General features: G+C 49.2%; 1 protein-coding gene across 1 annotated transcript in view; it reads right to left on the bottom strand.

The window, feature by feature from the left end:
- Positions 1–25,234, bottom strand: part of LOC141133828 (phospholipid scramblase 3-like) — a 30,942-nt gene extending 5,708 nt beyond the window's left edge. Inside the window, exons 1-7 of the mRNA XM_073623392.1 lie at positions 25,080–25,234; positions 24,848–24,985; positions 24,483–24,535; positions 13,520–13,547; positions 8,781–8,965; positions 6,846–7,007; positions 6,083–6,244 (exon numbers count right to left, since the gene is read on the bottom strand). Of these exons, the coding sequence (XP_073479493.1) occupies positions 6,083–6,244; positions 6,846–7,007; positions 8,781–8,965; positions 13,520–13,547; positions 24,483–24,535; positions 24,848–24,962 (705 nt within the window). The 5' untranslated portion in view covers positions 24,963–24,985; positions 25,080–25,234. The remainder of the gene's footprint in view (positions 1–6,082; positions 6,245–6,845; positions 7,008–8,780; positions 8,966–13,519; positions 13,548–24,482; positions 24,536–24,847; positions 24,986–25,079) is intronic.
- Positions 25,235–25,731: the final 497 nt, after the last annotated feature.

Raw genomic sequence — 25,731 nt, 5'->3', positions numbered from 1 at the left:
CAGTGTTGTGGCAACACCACCACACCGTCCACCACCAAAGGCCCAATTTTTCTGACCCTGATCAACAGGGGCATGTAATTACAATCCTTGATCTAATATTTCACAGCAGGGCCCAATTCTGCACCCACCAAGGGTAACTGTGAGGACTTACAGTGTTGTGGCACCAGCACCACCACCATCACCAAAGGCCCAATTTTTCTGACCCTGTTCAACAGGGGCATGTAATTACAATTCTTGACAAGGGCGGATCCGGGGGGGGGGCAACGGGGCAATTGCCCCCTCTGAGAATGTGGGTGAGTGGGCGGGCAGGCGTCGCTGCAGGTAAGAGAGCCAGCGGGCGGCTCCGCGGCTGAGAGCACGGGCGGCTCCATTGGTGAGCAGCTGTGCGGCTCAGTGACAGTAAGCGGGCGGGCAGGGGAGCAGAGAGATAATATCATCTCTCATCGCCCAGCTCCCACCCTGCATCCCTGCAGTTCCGCCCTTACTGTGCAGTGTGCAGGCAGCCGCGGCAGCAGAGAGATTACATCATCTCTCTGCTGCCTCTGGGGCGGGACACATCCGCTCAGGATAAGCCCTTTGTGCGCTCTGCTCTCTCTCTCCGCCCTCCCAGCGGCAGCAGCCAGCCCATTCCTCCCTGCCCAGCACTGATGTCAGCGCAGGCTGGGAGGGGCGGGGCCGAGAATCAGCACTCAGCCCATGGCGGCTCAGGTAGGTGGTGCTTGTCGAAGGGGCGAGCGTGGCTTGCGTTCAGCGCTGTCCTGGGAGATGAGTTCATTCACTGTCACAGGACACAGGGGGCAGCGGCCAGCCAATCACAGCACGATCTAGGCACAAGGGGGCAGCGGGTAGCCAATCAGAGCGTGATTTGGACACAGGGGGGTCATCAGTTGAATAAGCCTGACTCTGGGACACAGCAAGAGACAATTATAGCAGGCAAGTGACAATCCGTAATGTGTGGCATGGGACGTGGCAAGTGACAATCTGCAACGTGTGGCATGGGACGTGGTAAGTGACAATCCGCATCAAGTGACAGGCGACGTGGCAAGTGACAATCCGCAGTGTGTGGCAGGTGACAGTGGCAAGTGACACGCTCGGGGCTCCCACTGATTCTATGGTGAGTTGAACCATTTCATTTTTTATAACAATGTAATAATAGTAATAATGCGCTTCAATCATCCTGACACCATAACAACCATGGTGCCGTGATGATTGAAGCGCTAACACCAGCCATTTCCCCGTTAAATTTACCCCAAAATGTATTTTCTGGCAGTGACCCTCCCGAGACTAGGCTCTGGATCCGCCCGATTCTTAATCTATAATTTCACAGCAGGGCCCCGTTCCTGCGCCCACCAAGAGTAACTGTGAGTAAGCTAAGGCCCAAATTTCTGCAGATTACATAGGGCAGGCCCCTACTTTCAACCATCCAACTTACAAACGACTCCTACTTGCAAACGGAAGGAGACAACAGGAAGTGAGAGGAAATCTACCCCTAGGAAGGGAAATACTCTCCTAAGAGTTCCTTGTTTCACTAAAAACCCAAAATTTTCAAAATCCATTTGTCATTGGGACAGAAAGTGAAGGTAAATCTTCTGAAGAGGAGCACAGACAGCAAAACAAATGTCACAGGGGTGATAACCCTTCCCTATGTTTTCTAAAAAGCTTAAAATTAGATTTTTTGGCTGGAGCTACATGTAAAAAATGTACCAGTTCAAAATTACAAACAGATTCTACTTAACAACAAACCTACAGTCCCTGTCTTGTTTGCACCGCCTGTATACTGCTGTTCAGAGTATATAGGGCCTGGGGGCCCCACGCCTTTCCTTTTTTTAATTTGGGTGCGGGGTTCCCCCTAATATCCATACAAGACCCAAAGGGGCTGGCAATGGGCGGGGGGATGTTTCTCAATGATTTTCATCCATATTGCCGGGACCAGACATGACATTAAAGCCGCAAGCAGTTTTAAATGACTTTTTTTCCTTTAGAAATGACATTTTGTGCAGGGACTGTTCTAAACACGGGAAACACGCGCCACTTTACAGGCATACTATAGACACCCCCCAAGCACAATATTTAAAGGAATATTTCACTTTTATTTTTTCACTTTAAGCATCATTAAAATCACTGCTCCTGAAAAAACTGCAGTTTTTAAAACTTTTTGTTTGCATTGATACATGTCCCCTGGGGCAGGACCCGGGTCCCCAAACCCTATTAAGGACAATAACTTGCATATTATCCTTTAAAATTTGCACTTTTGATTTCTCACCTTCGAGTCCCATAGACTTTAACAGGGTTCGAACATTCGTGCAAACTTTCGGTCTATTCAAATGTTCTGATGCAAACCGAACCGGGGGGTGTTCGGCTCATCCCTAGCTTCAAGTCTGGACTGAGTTCTTCTAGTGTATAGAGCCCTGATGAAGAGGGTCCCCCGGAGCCCCTTAACCATGCCAGCATTGAGTCCAGACTGAATTTTTCCAGTTTATAGAACCTTGATGGAGGGGGAGCCCTAGAACCCCTGGACCATATTGGCTTTGAGATCAGACTGGGTTCTTCCATTGTGTAGAGCCCTGTTGAGCAGGGTCTCCTAGAGCCCCGGGCCAGTCCAGAACCTAGAGCTTTACAGTGACTAGAGCCTGATGAAAAGGCACCCCTAGAGCCTCTGAACCAGGGGTAGGCAACCTTAAAGTTGTGGAGATCTACCTGAACAACATGGGAGAAGTCAAAGATCACGGGGCACAGTGTCATCTCCTCACACCTGATTGAAACCTCTAATTGCCATACTACCGTGTAGCAATCATGTGCATTGCATGGTAATCATAGGTTTAAATCAAGTGGTGAGGAGGCAACATATCGCCTCCTCAGCACCTGCCAAACACACTTCGCTTTTCAGGGGAGCAGCAGTGCATTCTGCACTTGTGAATGAACCCTTACGAAGGGTGAATGAACCTTTACTATTCTAAATCCCCTATAAGGCTGCTTTCACACTGATGTTCTTTGGTTTACCCACATCACAGGTGCAGCGCAGTACATCTGCAACTTTCCTGGGTTAGTTGCGCTTTACCATAAACATCTATTATATCCTGCAGCTGTGGTGCACTTTCAGAAAGTGCACCAAACCTTCAGAATATAATAGAAGTCTATGGCTAAGCACAGAAAACCCGCAGGAAAGCTGCAGGTACACTGCACTGCATCCACGGTGTGGTTAAGGTGCAGCACATTACTATTATGCCCGATGTATTGCTTCATACTGACCTGAAGATTTCTTCTTTCCTGCTGCTGCCACCACTCTGGAGACCTCTAGCCGGGATAACAGAAGGAGTGCAGCTGGTATCACTCCGCATGGGACAGGAGCCGGCACTACAGAGGAGGCATCGGCTTATTGGGCTTTTGCTCCCTACAACAGCTCCAACTTTGCACATAGTCCCTCTGCATTGCACTTTGTTTGATGCTCTGGAATGGTGGGTGAGCAAGCCCAGACCGCGATCTACCAGTCACCTGTCCGCGATCTAGGGGTTGCTGACCCCTGACCTAGACTGTGTTTGCTTCAAGTCCAAGCTGAGTTCTTTCAGTGTAAAGATCCCTGGAAGCCCCCAGGACCACCTTAACCTCTAGACCAGGCTGAGTTCTTCTAGTGTATAAAGCCCTCGTGAAGAGGGACCCCTGGAGCCCCCAGACCATGTTGGCTTTAAGATCAAACTTAAAGCGTAGTTCCACCCTATTTTACAAGTTGTTCTTAAGGGAATGACCACCCCTCCACCACTCATTTTTGGATAATTATTTTTTAGTTTTTTTAGTTTTACTTACCTTATATGAAGTACTGAGTTTACTTCCTTCCTACCTTGGCTGCGGCCCACGGCATCATTTCCTACTTCACCCCGCTCCCTTCTGGGAACTGTGTGTGCGCCAGAAGACGACCGGCCATTCAGAAAGCGACGCACGACTCGCGCAGGCTCCACTGCCGCTTTCCCTTAGTTACAATGGCGGCGCCTGCCCCCGAGCCGATGGACAGATCGGCCTCGAGGGGCCGACATGGTGGGCTCCCTGGACAGGTAAGTGTCCTTATTAAAAGTCAGCAGCTACAGTGTTTGTAGCTGCTGACTTTAAAAACATTTTTTTTTTGCGGCTGGAATACCGCTTTAAGTCTTCTAATGTATAGAGCTCTAATGAAGAGGGATCCCTGGAACTCATGGACCACATTGCTTTTGAGCCCAAATTGAATTATTCTAATGTATACCGCACTCATGAACGGGGACCCCAGGAGTACCCTGGACCACATTGGCTTTGAGTCTCGAATTAGTTCTTCCAGTGTATAGAGCCCTAATGAAGAGGGACCCCTGGAGCCCCAAGACTGCATTGGCTTTACGTGCAGACTAAGTTATTTCAGTTTACGGAGCCCTGATGATGGGGGGACCCCTATAGCCTCCAAACCATGTTGGTTTCAAGCCTGGACTGAGTTCCTCCAGTGTAAAGTTCCCTTATGAAGGGGGATTCCTGAAGCCCATTGGATCTTGTTGGCCAAACTGGTTTCTTTTAGTGTAGAGAGCCCTGCTGAAGAGTGACCCCAGGAGCCCCCAGACTGCATTGGCTTCAAGTCCAGTCTAAGTTCTTCCAGTGTATAAAGCCCTGATGAAGGAGGACCCCTGAAGCCACCTGGGCCTCGCTGGCCTCTAGCCCAGACTGATTTTTTTCTACTGTATAAAGCCCTGATGAAGAGGAACCCCTGGAGCTCCCAGACTGCATTGGCTTGAGTCTAGACTTCTTCCAGCGTATAGAACCTGATAGGGAGGGACTCCTGGAGCTCCTAGATCTTTTTGGGTTTGGGTGATGAAGAGGGATCCCTGGAGACCCCCAGACCACGTTGGAGTTGAGCCCAGACTGAGTTCTTCCATTGTATAGAGCAGGGTTTCTCAACTCCAGTCCTCAAGGCACCCCAACAGATCATGTTTTCAGGCTTTCCATTATTTTGCACAGGTGATTTGATCAGTTTTAATGCCTTAGTACTTACCACAGCTGTTTCATCTAAAGGGAAAGCCTTGAGGACTGGAGTTGAGAAACACTGGTATAGAACCCTGATAAAGGAGGACCCCTGGAGCCCCTGGACTGGTGATGGCTTCCACATAAAGTGGATGAAAATGGGCAGAGACTGACAACTGTGGAGTAAAAGAAACTCTAATGCCCTGTACACACGAGCTGACTTTTCGACCGGACTGTTCCGACGGTCTATCCGACGGACTTTCAGCGGACCTCCGATGGACTTTCCCAACGAACGGACCTGCCTACACATGATCACACCAAAGTCCGACAGATTTGTACGTGATGACATACGACCGGACTAAAATAAGGAAGTTGATAGCCAGTAGCCAATAGATGCCCTAGCGTGGCTTTTTGTCCGTCGGACTAGCATAGAGACGAGTGGACTTTTCGACCGGACTCGAGTTCGTCGGAAAGACTTGAAACATGTTCCAAATCTAAAGTCCGTCAGATTTTCGACCGAAAAAGTCCACTGCAGGTCCGATGAAGCCCACACACGGTCGAATTGTCTTCCCGACTCGGTCTGTCGGACCAGTCCAGTCGAAAAGTCCGCTCGTGTGTACGCAGCAATATTATTATTATTATTATACAGGATTTATATAGCGCCGACAGTTTACGCAGCGCTTTACAACATTAGGGCAGACAGTACAAGTACAATACAATTCAATACAGGAGGAATCAGAGGGCCCTGCTCGTTAGAGCTTACAATAGGCTAGCTTAGCTTGTAAGGATGTCCCAGCAGCCCCTTACCGCATTACCATTTCAAGGTATTTCTCAGAGTGCCTCCAATTTTCAGAATGCCATTGCTCTATTAGACATCATCAATGACAACACAACTTCCTGGTCCATCCCCTCCTCACCCCTGCGCTTTCTATTGACTGTATTTGGACCTGGAGCCACAAAGTAAGATAAGCCCCCAGGTCTATAAAAAAAAATGACATTCTAATAATATATAGGAAAACTTTTGTGTTCTCTTTCTATTCCCGCCTTTTGGGGTGCATTAAAAGACATCTGTGTATACTCCCCGCTGTGTCCTCTCCAGACTCAAACTCACAATGAACAGGGTGCATGCCACCAACATGGCTTTCACTGTGACATGGAGGTCCTGAGGGAAGCTGATGATGTAGGTGTCCTTATTGATGAACATCTCCTTGAAGAATCCTCTCCACACCCGTGTGATGACACCAATTTGTGCCGTTTTATCACCTGATATCACCTGGAAGATGAGGAGGGAAGGGCCACATTAAAAAAACAAAAAAAACAAACAAGCATACTAACAGTAATTATTGTAGATCTGTACTCGTAAAATGTCAAAGTCCCCTCCCCCTGATCCAGCGTCAGGTCTCCTCTCTGGCTCTCAATAGGCAATTCTGGGTATCACACCTCGGCCAATCAGGAGACAGCTCTCCTTATCACTGCCACTGCCAATCAGGAGTCAACCCTCATGATTGGTGCTGCTACAAATTCTAAAGCACCAGGTTGTTCACTGTTGGAGCAATGCATTGCTACACCTAAGCAGAACCCACTGCTGCTGATGCACCCTTTCTGTCTACTCATTCCTTGTGACATCCATCCACCTGTGTCATTCTGTACCCTCCAAGCATACTATGCTCTCAGTCATTTCAGAGCATCTTGCACCTTCCAGAACCCCCCATCCCGTGTCACCCAATGGCCCCAGAGCATCCAATGTCACTTAGTGACTCCAGAGGATCCTGTATGACCCAGTGACCCCATAGCAACCTGTATAACCCCATGACCCTAGAGTATCCTGGATCAGAGACAAAATAATTTCACAGAATTTTGGGTAGGAGACCTACCTGATAATAGGTATCAGACATAAAACTTTCTCCCCATCCTGGACCTTTGACTTTAAGATAAATAAGTCCAGACGGGTCTGAGATGTCGAAGGCTGAAGAGAAACTTGCCCACGTTTTATCTATGTAGCCAAGGAGCTCACCAGTGGAACTGGAAACCTGCAACTATAATAATGAATGGTCATGATGTAAAAGGTTCAACTGACTCAGCTCAACCAAACCTCCATTGTGTGATAAGGGACTGAGCGGTGGGTCCTTCACCAGTCATTGATGGTCTGGGTTTCAATAGTAAAGTGGGGTGTCACCAGTCCTAGATGTCTACGTGCATTGTATGTCACCATTCCTAGAGATCTTTGTCCTGTAGCAGCTTATCTGTGTTCTGTACTCTGTGTTCTGTATACTACCAGTTCTGATAGCACCATCTATCCAGTACTAGTAGACCATGCTTTGTGTCTCTCTGGTCCTGGAAGTTCTTAATATGTGGTTTTGTGCCCTGTACACCCCCCCCCCCAGTGTAGATTGAACCTTATCTCTCTCCGATCAGATTGTCCAGTGCACCATTCATCCCCCCCCCCATGGATCATACCTTATGTCTATCCAGTCCTAGTGCTTTGTGTCTAGATTCATCCAGTACTAGTGGTCTGAGTAGCACCCCTCCTCACTTCTAGTTCTCTATTATCCCTCCTTGATCCCAGTGGTCTATATCTTTGTCTTTTGGTATAGAGGCCCATGCCTTGTATCCCACCATACCCAGTAGTTTGTGCAATTGTATCTCCCCAATTCTAAAGGCCCATGCTTTGTCTCTCCCCACCTAGTGGTGGGTGCCTTGTATGTTGCCAGTCTTAGTCGTTTATGTATTGTACCTTCCCAATCCTAAAGGTCCATGCTCTGTATCTTCCTAGTCATAGAGGCCCATGCCTTGTCTCTTCCTAGCTCTAGTATGGTATGCCTTCTGTCTTTCCCCAGTTCTATTGGTTTATGTATTGTATCTCCCCAGTCCTAAAGGCCCATGTCTGTATCTCCCCAGTTCTGAAGGTCCATGTCTTGTATCTCACCAGTCTTAAAGGTTCATGCCTTGTATCTCCCCAGTCCAAGTGGTGTATGCCTTGTATCTTACCCCACTTCTAGTGGTTTATACATGGTACCTCCCCAGTCCTAAAGGCACATACCTTGTATGTCCCCAGTCCTAGAGGTCTAAGCCTCTTATCTCACCAGTCCTAGAGGGCCATACCTTGTATCTCCCCAGTCTTATAGTGATGCCATGTATCTTGCCCAAATTCCAGTGGTTTATATATGGTATCTCCCTAGTCCTAGATGTCACATATCTCCCCAGTCCTAGAGGTTCATACCTTGTATCTCCCCAGTCCTAGTGGTGATGCTTTGTATCCCACCACACTTCCAGTGGTTTATATATGGTATTTCCCCAGTCCTAGAGGCCCATACCTCGTATCTACCCAGTCTTAGTGGTGTATGCCTTGTATCTTACCCCACTTCTAGTGGTTTATGTATTGGATCTCCCCAGTCCTGGAGGTCCATGCCATGTATCTCCCCAGTCTTAGAGGTTCCTGTCTTGTATCTCCCCAGTCCTAGAGGTCCAAGTCTTGTATCTTCACAGTCCTAGAGGTCCATGGCTTGCATCCCCCCGGTTGTAGAGGTCCATGTCTTGTCTCTCCCCAGTTCTAGTGGTGTATGCCTTGTATCTTCCCCCAGCTTTAGTGGTTCATGTATTGTGTCTAACCAGTACTAGAGGTCCATGTCTCCTGTTTTCTCAGTCCTAGAGGTCCATGTCGTATATATATCCCCCCATAGTCCATAAGGTCTGTGCCTTGTCTCTCAGAAGACTTAGTAATTCTTATCTTCAAGGACAAACTTTGAGGATTGGTATGAGACAAGTTCATATTGCCATCCACCATCAGTTTTCATCTTGTTTCGGCTTACCTCGGTGTCCCAGTTGCAGAAATTGGAAGGCACGAGGAGATTTAGGACATTATATCCCTGAGTGTTGTTAACCATTAAATCCAAACGGGGGCCACAACATTCCTGCTGCTCAATGGCCTCATACAAGAGATGGCCATCAGGGTCATACAAGTCATAGGTACAGTAGCTCTGAAAAGTGCTGTTCCCTGAAAAGACAGAATTTAGTTATGAGGCAGGACAGGTGACTTCAGGAATCTTCAGATATACATTCTGTCATCATGTAGCCATCTCCATTCACCTGTCAATTCACACCATTTCTACATATCATAGGCTGGGAAGCTTTCCATAGACTATGGGAAATCTACCTACCCTCCTCTGGTCTCTCTTGCAGGTGGAAGGGGCTAAAGAAAACAAAACATGGCTGCCATGTAGTAAATCAATGCTTGCATGACCTAGATAGAACGTGTCCTGAGGATACTCTGGATTCATGAACCAAGTGGCTTCAGATAGGTGGAGATGGGTTTTTGTTTAGACTGGAGCTCTGTCCTTTAACTGATGCAGACATCATGGAATTTAATCGCTTGAAGACCAGGCTTTGTCTGGCACTTTTTGTATACAAAGGAAATTACCGTATATATTCCTATGTATTATATAGGAAATTGCTTAGAACCGCCCAAACATTATATCATTTTTAAAGCAGAGGCCCTAGAGATAATATTGGTGGGTTTTGCAATTTTTTTTATGTCACGCAATATTTGCGCAGCGGTTTTTCAAACTAAATTTTTGGGAAAAAATTAACTTTTTTGAATTTTAATACAAACGAACACAATACATAACCCAATTTTTTTTTTTGGTAATATATAAAAGATAAAGGTTCATGGCGCTAACTATGAACACAAAATAAATAAAAATTAATGCTGAATAATAAAAGCAAAATGGCTGCCAATCACTAAGAGGTTATGCGGCCAATGTGCTAAAAAATACACCCTTTGATGAAGTCACGTAACGCAACGCGTCAGGGAGGAGCCAGGTGTCGTCACATCCAGTCGCGGCCGAGACTGGAAGTACTCTATCTAGTCGGATTAAGGAATTTTAAACTGTAAGTCACTACGTTTTTGTTTTAATAAATCTTTTGGAAATATTACACTATGGAGCCCCCCCTTTTTATTACATGATCTTACCTGGATGAGCCTGAAGTCCGTTCCAATACTGTTACTGCTGTGGATATCGATTGCTGGGATCTCGCTTTTTCTACTCATATTGAGGCTTGATTCGACCCGTAGGGGTCTCCGTTTGAGGTAAGAGGCTCGGAGAAACGAGTGGCGCACTGCGGATGGTGTCAGTTATCTGATGAAGTGGATATCGATCGATTTTATCGCACATGCACGTTTTTTCTTTGCCTTCTTTTTTTTTTTTAATGAACTGCCTTAAGGAGATCTGTTCCCTCCCTATTGGATTTTGATTGCACGTCTATCACTATTGGATTTTTGCACTTTATTTCTCTGTATGCACATTATGAGAATATTGGACTCTATTACATTGCACTTTTTGAAGTATATTTGCACTTTAATGTTTTGACTGCACTTTATGATCATTATGTATGCTTATGATGTTGTATTATACTGAAAATCTATTTCACTGTATTTTTTTAGCACATTGGCCGAAGCACGGTTCTGTTAGTGATTGGCAGCCATTTTGCTTTTATTATTCGGCATTCATTTTTATTTATTTAATGTTCATAGTTAGCGCCACATACCTTTTTTATATTCATTTTGCTTTTCTGTGTGAGAAAACTTATATATGTTGGCAGCTTCTCACATCCTTATTATTTCTTTGAGTGAGTTTGGTGTTGCGCATTAGTTTCTTTTTTTTTTTTAATAATATATAAAAGATGATGTCACGCCGAGTAAATAAGATACCAAACATGTTACGCTTTGAAATTGGGTACGCCCATTTTTTGTGGAAAAAATACACTTTTTTTAAATTCTAATGCAAAAAAAAAAAAAAATACATAACCCAATTTTTTGGCAATATATAAAAGATGATGTCACGTTGCGTAAGTAGATACTAAACATGTCACGCTTTAAAATTTTACATGCCCGTGTAACGGCGACAAACGATGTAAATTTTACTCTCCATAGGCGACGCTTTAAAAGCCTTTACAAGTCACCACTTTATATGTACAGAGCAGGTCTGGTGCTAGAATTATTGCCCATGATTTGATGCTTGCCGATACTTCACAATGTGTGGGACGATCGCTGTTTGCATGCGTATGAGACCGCATGGAGGGGGCGGGGGGCACTTATTTTTTTTTTTTCCTTTTAATGCTTCATTTATTTTGTTTATACACTGTTGCTTGATTTTTTTAATCACTTTTATTGCTGTCACAAGGAACGGATTCAGATAGGTGGAGATGGGTTTTTGTTTAGACTGGAGCTCTGTCCTTTAACTGATGCAGACATCATGGAATTTAATCGCACATGCACTTTTTTTCTTTTCCTTCTTTTTTTTTTATGAACTGCCTTAAGGAGATCTGTTCCCTCCCTATTGGATTTTGATTGCACGTCTATCACTATTGGATTTTTGCACTTTATTTCTCTGTATGCACATTATGAGAATATTGGACTCTATTACATTGCACTTTTTGAAGTATAATTGCACTTTAATATTTTGACTGCACTTTATGATCATTGTGACAGCAATAGACATGTGACAGGTACTCTTTATGGGACCCCAAATCCCTCCTCTGCCCTAGCAAGCATTCGAAACACCAGGATCTGCATTTTTGAATACTTTCGATTTTTCAAAACTGGTGGCGTTGACATCCCGGTAAGTCACAGTGAAGAGCCGGTCAAGGCTGATCCTGGCTTTGTTTGGGTCTTGGACCAGCAGGTAAATGTGTTGGCTGGTAGCTCGGGTCTCCTGGTGGGACGGGAGAGCCTGAGCAAGCTGTGGGAAGGTGGCAGGAAGTGGGGAGGGGGCCTCCCCTTCCGATGCTTGCATAGGCGTGTGCACAGGGTGTGCCAGATGTGTCTAGGCACACCCTAATCACCCTGTGCAGTGCCAATTTCTCCCGTTTCCTGGCGCCTCCTGTCTCCCCCCTGCAGTACTGCCAGGTTCCCCTCCTCTCCCGCCGGCTGCTGGTATCATGAGAGGAGGGGGCACTGAAAGGAGATTGGGGGGAGGGGATTTGTGTTGGGAGGGGGAATTTGGGGGCAGCAGCAGGTAAGAATTGTTCTAGGAAGGGAATTGGGGGGTGCTAGGAGTTGTGATTTGGGGGCATTTGTGTTGGGAGGGGGGAATTTGAGGGGCAGTAGGGGGTATGAATTATTCTAGGAGGGGAATATGGGAGCAGGGTGCTAAGACTTGTGATTTGGGGGTATTTGTGCTGGGAGGGGGAATTTGGGGGGCAGTAGGGTGTATGAATTGCTCTAGGAGGGGAAAATGAGGGGGTGCTAGTAGTTGTGATTTGGGGGGATTTGTGCTGGGAGGGGGAATATGGGGGGCAGCAGTGGGTATGAATTGTTCTAGGAGGGGAAAATGGGGCGAGGAGAGGTGCTGGGAGTTGTGATTTGGGGGGTATTTGTGCTGGGAGGGGGACTTTAGGGGGCAGTGGGGGGTATGAATTGTTCTAGGAGGGTAAAATGGTGAGGGATGCTAGGAGTTGTGATTTTGGGGTATTTGTGTTCAGAGGGGGAATTTGGGAGGCAGCAGGGAGTATGAATTGTTCTAGATGGGGAAAATGGGGGGAGGGGGTGCTAGGAGTTGTGATTGATTTGGGGGTATTTGTGCTGGGAGGGGGCATTTGGGGGAGCAGTAGGGGGTATGAATTGTTATAGGAGGGGAAAATGGGGGGAGGGGGTGCTAGAGTTGTGATTTGGGAGTATTTGTGCTGGGAGGGGGAATTTGGGGGGCAGCAGTGAGTATGAATTGTTCTAGGAGGGGAAATTTGAGGGAGGGGGTTGCTAGGAGTTGTGATTTTGGGGTATTTGTGCTGGGAGGGGGAATTTGGGGGGCAGCAGGACGTATGAATTGTTCTAGGAGGGGAAATAGGGGGGGATTGCTAGGAGTTGTGATTTGGGGGTATTTGTATTGGGAGGGGGGAATTTGGGGTGCAGTAGGGGGTACGAATTGTTAAAGGAGGGTAAATTGGGGGGTGGGTGCTAGGAGTTGTGATTTAGGGGTATTTGTAGTGGGAGGGGGGAATTTGGGGGGCAGTAGGGGGTATGAATTGTTAAAGGAGGGGAAATTGGGGGGGGGGGTGCTAGGAGTTGTGATTTTGTATCTGTATTGGGAGGGGGAATTTGGGGGGCAGCAGGGGGTATGAATTTTTCTAGGACGGGAAATGGGTTGGGTTGCTAGGAGTTGCGAATTGGGGGTATTTGCTGACATATAATCCTCATACATATTGGGAAGGGGGAGGGGGCGCAGTTTGGCGTGTTCACCCTGGGCTCTAGATTAGCTTGTCCCCATACTGTCAGTACCGGTCGCTCCTGTGCTCATTCTTAGCTGAAGCATGGTAAACTGTGTCAACTAGGCTTCAGTTTGCAGTTGCATATCATCCCGCTACAACCACTTGAAGTCAAATGATGTACCAGGTACGTGATTTGGCTGCAAGTGGATAAACACTAGAGGACCAATGAGTTTAGTGATCAGCAAATGAAGAACGCTAGGCATTGGGGGGCTAGCAAGGATGGAGGTGATGTCAAGAGGACCACATTTTTAGAATTATGATTTACGTTTCAACAAAAACAACTTACATGTCTGTTTTACATAGAGCTCACTGACCTGTAAAACAAAGAACGAAATGTATCAATGTTCATCCATCCAACGTCATTAACACTACTGCCAACTAGACACCTTCAAATATAACTCTGCCCCTATGGCTGATGTCCCCACCATCTCTGTCATCATTGCTGATGGTCACCTCTACCACATTCATCACCCACCAGACTAGAGGTCTACCTGCACTGTAGAGAGAAGCCATGGCCACATTTCCGATACTTCCTACACTTCTTCTTCTCCACTTTGGGTTTGCCATCTTGGATATAGGAGCTGGCTGTGGCTTTCTGAGGAACCCACTGTGCATGTGCGAGCTGGCATGCAGTGGCTGCTGGTGCTCTATTTTTTTAGGGTGGGCAGCAAACCTGGCCCCCTCACTCCCACCACCCCAACCCGTCAATCGATTGATCGCCACTTCCCTTGCGCGCTCGCCCATAAGCCCCACACTTACCCCATCTAGGTCGAGGCTTCAGAGGCTTCCCCCTGCATCTCCTCCCAAGTCCCGGCAGTCGCTTCTACTCCCGGCCAATCGGGTCTTAGGACTCCCGGCCAATCGGGCCTCAGGAAGACATTAGTGAATATTAATACGCTATTGTGACACAAGTAGGTGAGCTTGGGGCACAGTGCTCTTAGCTCCAAACCCACCCTTTTTGAAGCCAATTAGAACTCGGGCTTAAGCTCTAATCATGTGCTTCAAAAAAGAAAACCCCATTGGAATCCATGAGTCCGGCACCCTGCATGGAGAGTAGGGGCCGGGAGCATGGATTAGGGGGGTGGCGCCCCTGCGCCCCTAATGGAGCAGCTGCCACTGCTCACATGGCACTCTGAAGTGACGTGTTCTAGGAGGTCCCAGGAGGGGAGGGGGAGAGGGGTGAGGTAAGTGGGGTAATCCTTGCCAAGGCAAGCTTTGCCAAAGCGAAAGCGGGTATTGATAAAAATCAGTACTCACACCACCCCTTCCCAAGAAAAAGAAAAACCCAGGCTGTTGGGAGAAAGCAAACCAATAGTGAAGTTCCACTTTAACCAGTTCTTGCCCGGCCTATAGCAAAATGACAGCTGGGAGGGACTTTCGTCGATCTGGGTGGACGTCATATAACACCTTCCTTGATCGGACCGCGCTGCGGCGCAAGCTGTCACCGGCTGTGTCCAGCAATGCCTGATCAGTGTACCAGCCTGCTGCCAGTACCATGTGGTCACTGTGACCAATCACAGCAGATCACATGACAATTGTAAACAATGGAAGGCTTCCTTTCATGCCATCCATTGTGTACAATTGTGTTGCTAGCTGTGATTGGTCACAGTGATCACATGGTACAGACAGGGCCAATCACAGCTCATCACAACAAAACACATTGAATGAATACGTTTTATTCAGTAAGAATGATTGCTTACAGCAGTGAAATTCACTGATATAAACAATCATAATGTTTAAAAAAATATATACAGCATATATATATACAGTATCTCACAAAAGTGAGTACACCCCTCACATTTCTGTATATGTTTTCTTCTATCTTTTCATGTGACAACACTGAAGAAATGACACTTGTCTACAATGTAAAGTAGTGAGTGTACAGCTTGTATAACAGTGTAAATTTGCTGTCCCCTCAAAATAACTCAACACGCAGCCATTAATGTCTAAACCACTGGCAACAAAAATCAGTACACCCCTAAGTGAAAATGTCCAAATTGGGCCCAATTAGCCATTTTCCCTCCCCGGTGTCATGTGACTCGTTAGTGTTACAAGGTCTCAGGTGTGAACATGGAGCAGGTGTGTTAAATCTGGTATTATTGCTCTCACTCTCTCATACTGGTCACTGGAACTTCAACATGGTACCTCATGGCAAAGAACTCTCTGAGGATCTGAAAAAAAGAATTGTTGCTCTACATAAAGATGGTCTCGGCTATAAGAAGATTGCCAAGACCCTGAAACTGAGCTGCAGCACGGTGGCCAAGACCATACAGTGGTATAACAGGACAGGTTCCACTCAGAACAGGCCTCGCCATGGTCCACCAAAGAAGTTGAGGTCACGGGCTCAGCTTCATATCCAGAGGTTGTCTTTGGGAAATAGACGTATGAGTGCTGCCAGCATTGCTGCAGAGGTTGTAGGGGTGGGGGGGTCAGCCTGTCAGTGCTCAGACCATACGCTGCACACTGCATCAAATTGGTCTGCATGGCTGTCATCCCAGAAGGAAGCCTCTTCTAAAGTTGATGCACAAGAAAGCCTGCAAACAGTTTGCTGAAGACAAGCAGACTAAGGACATGGATTACTGGAACCATGTCCTGTGGTCTGATGAGACCAAGATAACCTTTTTTTTTTTTTTGTTTACCGTAATTAGTTTTTATTAGAAATTAGAAAGTAGTGTACATAGGGTACAATGTACAATGAACAGTACAGAGAAGAGTAAGACATGTTGATGAGAGAGCCTCCTAATATACAGAACAATCAGTAACCATATTTGCAGGATTATAAATGCACACTGATATGCAGATACCATCTATAACATAACATATATCGAGGCCCAGGGCACATAACTCTTACCACCTGAACAAAATCGATAACATTTTCATCATACACTGGGTATGTACGTCAGTATCTTCCCTGTAAGATTCCTTTACTTAAGCACAGTACCATGAGAACACAAAAGGTAAGTGAAAGAAAGAAGAAGAAAGAAGACAGAGGAAAAGGTGGGAGAAAGGAAAAAGAAGGAGGGGGGGGGGGGGGGGGCGAGCCCGCCTCGGTCCAATCTTTTTTATGCTGTGTAAACAGCTGAAAAAAAAAAATATTACTTAGGTTGAGACAAAATTTCCGCAAAAGGATGAATATTTAAAGGCAAACCAGCAGGACCATATTTTGTTTACTAGATCCGATTTATTTCTATGGGAGAAAGTGAGGTCTTCCATATAATACGTACGGTCTACTTCCAGTAGCCATTGGCGTAAAGTAGGTATGATCGATTGTTTCCAATATTGTGGAATAAGTACTTTTGCTGCATTGAGGGGGTCTGGTGTTGTAGATTTCTTATATGTTCCCACTGATTTGCCTGTACAATGTAGCAATACAACCCATGGATCATTGGGGATCTCAAACCCTTGGATCTCCTGGGCCCAGTGTAAAATAGTCAGCGAATATGGACGAATAAGTGGGCAAAACCATAAAATATGAGCGTGTGTTGCTCGTTCACCACAGCCCCGCCAGCACAAGGGTGATGCTTGAGGAAAGTTTTTATGAAGAACCATAGGAGTGTAATGCCATCTTGTCAGCAGTTTATAGTTCACGTCCACCATTTTGGAGGCCCCAGAGGAGGTATGGGACATTATGAGGATGGTGGATCTTTGAACTGTTGACAATTCTTTGTGCAGATCTTTTTCCCAATTGTTTAGAAAAGTAGGATCACCTGTAGGGGTTAACGTTTGCAGTGCTTGGTAGAAGTGTGAGACAGGTTTCTCCACTGATTGGTCTTCAGAAAAAGCGGCTTCTATGGGTGTCAACTCCGAAAAGGTCCGTAGAGGTTTTGGGAGAGGCTGAACAAACGCCGCTAGCTGGGGGTATTTCCATTGATCCATGAGTGTCACTGAGGAGCTATGTGTTATTGCATCCTAAAAGGACAATACCCGTTGCGGTGGTAACTTGATGCAGCTGAGCTGTAGCCCCAAGGTTCCAGGCATGGATCCTGGGGTCTATGTTCCCCGATGGGAAGTAGTTATGGCCAGCTCTTGTGAACTCCATGCCCAAGAGGGTTAAGGCAGTGCTGCAAAATAATGGTGGCCACACAAAATATTGACACTTTGGGCCCAATTTGGACATTTTCACTTAGGGGTGTACTCACTTTTGTTGCCAGCGGTTTAGACATTAATGACTGTGTGTTGAGTTATTTTGAGGGGACAGAAAATTTACACTGTTATACAAGCTGTACACTCACTACTTTACATTGTAGCAAAGTGTCATTTCTTCAGTGTTGTCCCATGAAAAGATAGAAGAAAATATTTACAAAAATGTGAGGGGTGTACTTACTTTTGTCAGATACTGTTTATCCCATAGTTTGTGGACTCTATAACTTTCCTACAGACTACATAATATACACTGATTTGGATTAATTTCACCAAAGAAATGGAGCAGAATACATTTTGGCCTAAATTTATGAAGAAAGATTATTTATTTGCAAAATTTCATAACAGAAAGTAAGAAAAACACATTTTTTTCCCGAAAGGTTTGGTCTTTTTTCGTTTTCATTCAGAAAAAAATTAAAACCCCAGCAGTGATTAAATACCACCAAAAGAAAGTGTTGTGTGAAAAAAATGATAAAAATGTCATATGAGTACAGTGTTACATGACGGCGCAATTGTCGTTCAAAGTGTGACAGCGCTGAAAGCTGAAAATTCTCCTGGGTAGGAAGGGGGTGAAAGTACTGAAGGGGTTAAGGTAAGTGAAAACGGGGATTTCGATTTTTTTTTCTTTTAAGGAAGCGATCGGGGGGGATATATAGTGCGGGGGCTACTTTTATCCTGGAGTTGGGCTTTAGAGACATTAAATCAACCAGGTATGGAGCATATTTTTGAGTTATGTCCCGTACACACGGTCAGATTTTCCGACGGAAAAAGTTAGATGGGAGCTTTTTGTCAGAAATTCTGACCATCTGTAGGCTCCATCGGACAGTTTCCATCGGAATTTCCGTCGCACAAAATTTGAGAGCTGGTTCTCAAATTTTCCGACAACAAAATCGGTTTGCATAAATTCCGATCGTGTGTACACAATTCCAACGCACAAAGTTCCACACATGCTCGTAATCAAGCAGAAGAGCCGCACTGGCTATTGAACTTCATTTTTCTCGGCTTGTCGTATGTGTTGTATGTCACCGCATCCTTGACATTCAGAATTACCAACCAACTTCGTGTGACCGTGTGTATGCAAAACAAATTTGAGCCAACATCCGTGGGAAAAAATCCATGGATTTTATTGTCGGAATGTCCGATCAATGTCCGATCACGTGTACGGGGCATTACAGTGGAGGACTTATCGGACAGATGAAGCAAGTCTGGCTCTCGGTGAAGAGTGTGGGAAGTGGGGTGGGGAGCGTGGGAAGTGGGGTGGGGAGTGTGGAAAATGGGGTGGGAAGTGGGGTGGAGAGTGTAGGAAGTGGGGTGGGAAGTGCAGGAAGTGGGGTGGGGAGTGTGGGAAGTGGGGAGTGTGGGCTGGGAAGTGTCGGAAGCAGGGTGGGGAGTGTGGGACGTGGGGAGTGAGTGGAGTGGACAGTGTGGGAAGTGGGGTGAAGAGTGCGGGAAGTGGGGTGGGGAGTGCAGGAAGTGGGAAATGTGGGAAGTGCCGGAAGTGGGGGAGGGAGTGTGGGAAGTGGGGTGGAGAGTGTGGGAAGTGGGGTAGAAAGTGCGGGAAGTGGGGAAAGTGGGGTGGGGGGTGGGGAGTGCATGACATGGGGTGGAGAGTGCAGGAAGTGGGGTGGAGGTGGGAAGTCTGGTAAGTAGGATGGGGAGCGCCCGAAGTGGTGCCGGGAGTGAGTAAAATAGGGTGGGAAGTGGGGTGGAGAGTGCCGGAAGTGGGGTTGGGAGGGTGGGACATAGGGTGGGGAGTGCAGGAAGTAGGGTCGGGAGTGTGGGACATGGGGTGGGGAGAGAGGGAAATGGGGTTGAAAGTGGGGTGGACAGTGTGGGAAGTGAGGTGGAGAGTGCAGGAAGTGGGGTGGGGAGTACCAGAAGTGGGGTGGGGAGAGTGAGATGTGGGGTGGGGAGTGCAGGAAGTGGGGTGGAGAATGTGGCAAGTGGGGTGGAGAGTGTGGGATATGGGGAGTGCAGAAAGTGTGGTGAGTCTAGGAAGTGGGTTGGGGAGTGCCGGAAGTGAGGTGGGGAGTAAAGGAAGTGGGGTGGAGAGTGTGGCAAGTGGGTAGTGTGGGGTGGGGAGTCTGGTAAGTGGGGTGGGGAGTGCCGGAAGTAGAGAGGGGAGTGTGGGACATAAGGTGGGGAGTGTGGAAAATGAAGTGGGAAGTGGGGTGAAGAGTGTGGGAAGTGGGGTGGGGAGTGTGAGAAGTGGGGAGTGTGGGAAGTGGGGAGTGTGGGATAGGGAGAGTAGAAAGTGGGGTGGGGAGTGCAAGAAATGCGGTGGGAAGTGGAGTGGGGAGAGTGGGAAGTGGGGTGGGGAAAGCTGGAAGTGGGGAGTGTGGGATAGGGAGTCTGGAAAGTGGGATGGGGAGTGCCGGAAGTGGGATGGGATTGCGGAACGTGGGGTGGGGAGAGCAGGAATTAGGGTGAGGAGTGTGGGAAGTGGGGTGGGGAGAGTGGGAAGTGGGGAGTGTGGGATAGGGAGTCTGGGAAGTGGGATGGGGAGTGCCGGAAGTGGGATGGGGAGTGCAGGACGTGGGGTGGGGAGTGTGGGAAGTGGGGTGGGGAGAGCAGGAAGTAGGGTGGGGAGAGCGGGAAGTGGGGAGTGTGGGATAGGGAGTCTGGGAAGTGGGATGGGGACTGCCGGAAGTGAGGTGGGAGAGCAGGAAGTAGGGTGGGGAGTGTGGGAAGTGGGGTGGGTTGAGTGGGAAGTGGGGTGGGGAGAGCGGGAAGTGGGGAGTGTGGGATAGGGAGTCTGGGAAGTGGGATGGGGAGTGCCAGAAGTGGGGTGGGGAGTGCGGGACGTGGGGTGGGGAGTGTGATTTAGTGGGGTAGGGAGAGCAGGAAGTAGGGTGGGGAGTGTGGAAAGTGGGGTGGGGAGAGTGGAAAGTGGGGTGGGAGTGTGGGATAGGGAGTCTGGGAAGAGGGATGGGGAGTGCCGAAAGTGGGATGGGGAGAGCGGGACATGGGGTGGGGAGTGTGGGAAGTGGGGTGGGGAGAGCAGGAAGTAGGGTGGGGAGTGTGGGAAGTGGGGTGGGGAGAATGGGAAGTGGGGTGTGGAGAGCGCAAAGTGGGGAGTGTGGGATAGGGAGTCTGGGAAGTGCGATGGGGAGTGCCGGAAGTGGGGTGGGGAGAGCAGGAAGTAGGGTGGGGAGTGTGGGAAGTGGGGTGGGGAGAGTGGGAAGTAGGGTGGGGAGACTGGGAAGTGGGATGGGGAGTGCCAGAAGTGGGGTGGGGAGTGCCGGACGTGGGGTGGTTAGTGTGTGAAGTGGGGTGGGGAGAGCAGGAAGTAGGGTGGGGAGTGTGGGAAGTAGGGTGGGGAAAGCTGGAAGTGGGGAGTGTGGGATAGGGAGTCTAGGAAGTGGAATGGGGAGTGCCGGAAGTGGGATGGGGAGTGTGGGAAGTGGGATGGGGAGAGCAGGAAGTAGGGTGGGGAGTGTGGGAAGTGGGGTGGGGAGAGTGGGAAGTGGGGTGGGGAGAGCAGGAAGTGGGGAGTGTGGGATGGGGAGTGCCGGAAGTGGGATGGGGAGTGTGGGACGTGGGGTGGGGAGAGCAGGAATTAGGGTGGGGAGTGTGGGAAGTGGGGTGGGGAGTGTGGGAAGTGGGGTGGGGAGAGCAGGAATTAGGGTGGGGAGTGTTGGAAGTGGGGTGGGGAGTGTGGGAAGTGGGGTGGGGAGTGTGGGAAGTGGGGTGGGGAGAGTGGGAAGTGGGGAGTGTGGGATAGGGAGTCTTGGAAGTGGGATGGGGAGTGCCGGAAGTGGGGTGGGGAGAGCAGGAAGTAGGGAGGGGAGTGTGGGAAGTGGGGAGAGTGGGAAGTGGGGTGGGGAGAGCGGGATTTGGGGAGTGTAGGATAGGGAGTCTGGGAAGTGGGATGGGGAGTGCGGTACATGGGGTGGGGAGTGTGGGAAGTGGGGTGGGGAGAGCAGGAAGTAGGGTGGGGAGTGTGGGAAGTAGGGTGGGGAAAGCGGGAAGTGGGGAGTGTCGGATAGGGAGTCTGGTGAAGTGGGGTGGGGAGTGCGGGATGTGGGGTGGGGAGTGCGAGAAGTGGGGTGGGGAGTGTGGGAAGTGGGGTGGGGAGAGCAGGAAGTAGGGTGGGGAGTGTGGGAAGTGGAGTGGGGAGAGTGGGAAGTGGGGTGGGGAGAGCGGGAAGTGGGGAGTGAGAGATAGGGAGTCTGGGAAGTGGGATTGGGTGTGCCGGAAGTGGGTTGGGAAGAGCAGGAAGTAGGGAGTGTGGGATGGGGAGTGCCGGAAGTGGGATGGGGAGTGTGGGACGTGGGGTGGGGAGAGCAGGAATTAGGGTGGGGAGTGTGGGAAGTGGGGTGGGGAGTGTGGGAAGTGGGGTGGGGAGAGTGGGAAGTGGGGAGTGTGGGATAGGGAGTCTTGGAAGTGGGATGGGGAGTGCCGGAAGTGGGGTGGGGAGAGCAGGAAGTAGGGTGGGGAGTGTGGGAAGTGGGGAGAGTGGGAAGTGGGGTGGGGAGAGGGGGAATTGGGGAGTGTAGGGTAGGGAGTCTGGGAAGTGGGATGGGGAGTGCGGGACATGGGGTGGGGATTGTGGGAAGTGGGGTGGGGAGAGCAGGAAGTAGGGTGGGGAGTGTGGGAAGTAGGGTGGGGAAAGCGGGAAGTGGGGAGTGTGGGATAGGGAGTCTGGGAAGTGGGATGGGGAGTGCCGGAAGTGGGATGGGGAGAGCGGGATGTGGTGTGGGAAGTGTGGGAAGTGGGGTGGAGAGTGTGGGAAGTTGGGTGGGGAGAGTGGGAAGTGGGGTGGGGAAAGCAGGAAGTGGGGAGTGTGGGATAGGGAGTCTGGGAAGTGGGATGGGGAGTGCCGGAAGTGGGGTGGGGAGTGTGGGTAGTGGGGTGGGGAGAGCAGGAAGTAGGGTGGAGAGTGTGGGAAGTGGGGTGGGGAGAGTGGGAAGTGGAGTGGGGAGAGTGGAAAGTGGGGAATGTGGGATAGGGAGTCTGGGAAGTGGGATGGGGAGTGCCAGAAGTGGGGTAGGGAGTGCGGGACGTGGGGTAGGGAGAGTGGGAAGTGGGGTGGGGAGAGCAGGAAGTAGAGTGGGGAGTGTGGGAAGTGGGGAGAGTGGGAAGTGGGGTGGGGAGAGCGGGAATTGGGGAGTGTAGGATAGGGAGTCTGGGAAGTGGGATGGGGAGTGCGGGACGTGGGGTGGGGAGTGTGGGAAGTGGGGTGGGGAGAGCAGGAAGTAGGGTGGGGAGTGTGGGAAGTAGGGTGGGGAAAGCGGGAAGTGGGGAGTGTGGGATAGGGAGTCTGGGAAGTGGGATGGGGAGTGCCGGAAGTGGGATGGGGGTGCGGGATGTGGTGTGGGGAGTGTGGGAAGTGGGGTGGGGAGAGCAGGAAGTAGGGTGGGGAGTGTGTGAAGTGGGGTGGGGAGAGTGGGAAGTGGGGTGGGGAAAGCAGGAAGTGGGGAGTGTGGGATAGGGAGTCTGGGAAGTGGGATGGGGAGTGCCGGAAGTGGGGTGGGGAGTGCGGGATGTGGGGTGGGGAGTGTGGGTAGTGGAGTGGGGAGAGCAGGAAGTAGGGTGGGGAGTGTGGGAAGTGGAGTGGGGAGAGTGGGAAGTGGAGTGGGGAGAGCAGAAAGTGGGGAATGTGGGATAGGGAGTCTGGGCAGTGGGATGGAGAGTGCCGGAAGTGGGGTGGGGAGTGCGAGACGTGGGGTGGGGAGTGTGGGAAGTGGGGTGGGGAGAGCAGGAAGTAGAGTGGGGAGTGTGGGAAGTGGGATGGGGAGAGTGGGAAGTGGGGTGGGGAGAGCGGGAAGTGGGGAGTGTGGGATAGGGAGTCTGGGGAGTGCCGGAAGTGGGGTGGGGAGTGCAGGACGTGGGGTGAGGAGTGTGGGAAGTGGTGTGGGGAGAGCAGGAAGTAGGGTGGGGAGTGTGGGAAGTGGGGTGGGGAGAGTGGGAAGTGGGGTGGGGAAGGCGGGAAGTGGGGAGTGTGGGATAGGGAGTCTGGGAAGTAGGATGGGGAGTGCTGGCAGTGGGGTGGGGAGTGCAGTATGTGGGGTGGGGAGTGTGGGTAGTGGAGTGAGGAGAGCAGGAAGTAGGGTGGGGAGTGTGGGAAGTGGGGTGGGGAGTGTGGGAAGTGGGGTGGGGAGAGCGGGAAGTGGGGAGTCTGGGATAGGGAGTCTGGGAAGTGGGATGGGGAGTGCCAGAAGTGGGGTGGGGAGTGCAGGACGTGGGGTGGGGAGTGTGGGTAGTGGGGTGCAGAGAGCAGGAAGTAGGGTGGGGAGTGTGGGAAGTGGGGTGGGGAGAGCGGGAAGTGGGGTATGTGGGTTAGGGAGTCTGGGAAGTGGGATGGGGAGTGCCGGAAGTGGGGTGGGGAGTGCGGGACGTGGGGTGGGGAGTGCGGGTAGTGGGGTGGGGAGGGCAGGAAGTAGGGAGGGGAGTGTGGGAAGTGGGGTGGGGAGTGTGAGAAGTGGGGTGGGGAGAGCGGGAAGTGGGGAGTGTGGGATAGGGAGTCTGGGAAGTGGGATGGGGAGTGTCGGAAGTGGGGTGGGGAGTGCAGGACGTGGGGTGGGGAGTGTGGGTAGTGGGGTGCAGAGAGTAGGAAGTATGGTGGGGAGTGTGGGAAGTGGGGTGGGGAGAGCGGGAAGTGGGGAGTGTGGGATAGGGAGTCTGGGAAGTGGGATGGGGAGTACCGGAAGTGGGGTGGGGAGTGCGGGACGTGGGGTGGGGAGTGCGGGTAGTGGGGTGGGGAGGGCAGGAAGTAGGGAGGGGAGTGTGGGAAGTGGGGTGGGGAGTGTGGGAAGTCGGGTGGGGAGTGTGGGAAGTGGGGTGGAGAATGCAGAAAGTGAGCTGGGAAGTGTTTGGCTGTTGGGTTGGAAAGTGTTAAAGCTTGGAGGTTTGCATGGCCGGTGGGAAGGTTGGAGATTGAAAGGTTAACAAGAAAGTTGTTTTTTTTATTAGTAAGTGTTACAAACACATTTTCATGTTTGTACTTATGAGAAACTTGAATACGTTTGTACACCCCCCCCCCCCCCTCCCCATGAGATAAGTCAAGTTGGTTTGGCCCATTACTTGTTAAATATTGTATAACAATGGAGAGAGACAAACAATATATATCCTGAGAGCAAATCTGATGAGTTTCTATAACATCTCACCTGGAGCAGATTTTCCAGACCAGGGGGGACTACCGGAACTCCAGCCATGATACCTGTAATAGATAGATAGATAGATAGATAGATAGATAGATAGATAGATAGATAGATAGATAGATAGATAGATAGATAGATAGATAGATAGATAGATAGATAGATAGATTCTAAAGAGCAATAAGGATCATGAAGAACATTTTTGTAAGGTGCAAGGTTTGATCTGGAGAGCACCCAAGCTTGATCTCTAGCTGACCATCATATATATATATATATATATATATATATATATATATATATATATATATATATACAGTATATACACACACACATATACAGACCCTGGTGATGTCATCTGATGGAGAAGGACTTACCTTTGGATGTTGTTGCTGTGCAGTAATCAGGGCGTTGTTCTGTCATCTCCCAGGAAACACCATGGTTCTCAGAGGACGTCTCACCTCCATCCTGTAGCTGAGAAGCTGAGATCATTCCTCAGACAGGTCCTCTTCATTCTATAGGAAGAGGCAATATTAGGACGTGTGATAGGATGGAGCACACAGTGGGAGGGGGGGGAGATGTGCAGAGAGGATGGAAGACATTGATTACCAGAACAATGGAGGAGACCCTCTCTTATGAATAGCTGGAGGATGGCGATATCATGCTGTGTGCTGAACGGACCTCTAGACAAAAGCTGCACGGAGACGGTTGCTGAGCACACCCCGAGAGACTGACCCCCTCTCAGACACCGTCCATCCTCCCACCACAATTATTCAGCACCATACATTCATGTCTCCATAAAGAATACCTGTCACCTGCAAAATACTATCACGTAGGGCAGTGTTTCTCTACTCCAGTCCTCAAGGTGCCCCGAAAGGCCATGTTTTCAGCCTCCCCATTATTTTGCCCAGATGATTTGATCAGTTTCACTGCCTTAGTAATTACCACAGCCGTTTCATCTGAGGGAAATCCTGAAAACATGACCTGTCGGGGCGCCTTGAGGACTGGAGTTGAGAAACACTGATGTAGGGGTTAACCACTTGTGATTGCAATAACGTTAAAAAAAAAATATTAATGAAAAGACAAATAGTTAAAAAGAAATATGATAAAATGTATTTTAAAAAATCAACCGTAACCATAAATAATAATAAAAAACAAGTGCTAAAAAATGAACCATAACTGTAAATAAAAGCAAAATAATTTTTTTTTTAAAAGTATAACAAAATTTACTTTAAAAAAATTAACTGTAAAACAATAAAAT

The sequence above is a fragment of the Aquarana catesbeiana genome, linkage group LG03 (genome assembly GCF_042186555.1).
Source record: "Aquarana catesbeiana isolate 2022-GZ linkage group LG03, ASM4218655v1, whole genome shotgun sequence".
Classification (NCBI taxonomy): domain Eukaryota; kingdom Metazoa; phylum Chordata; class Amphibia; order Anura; family Ranidae; genus Aquarana; species Aquarana catesbeiana.
This window is presented reverse-complemented; position numbering and strand designations above follow the sequence as displayed.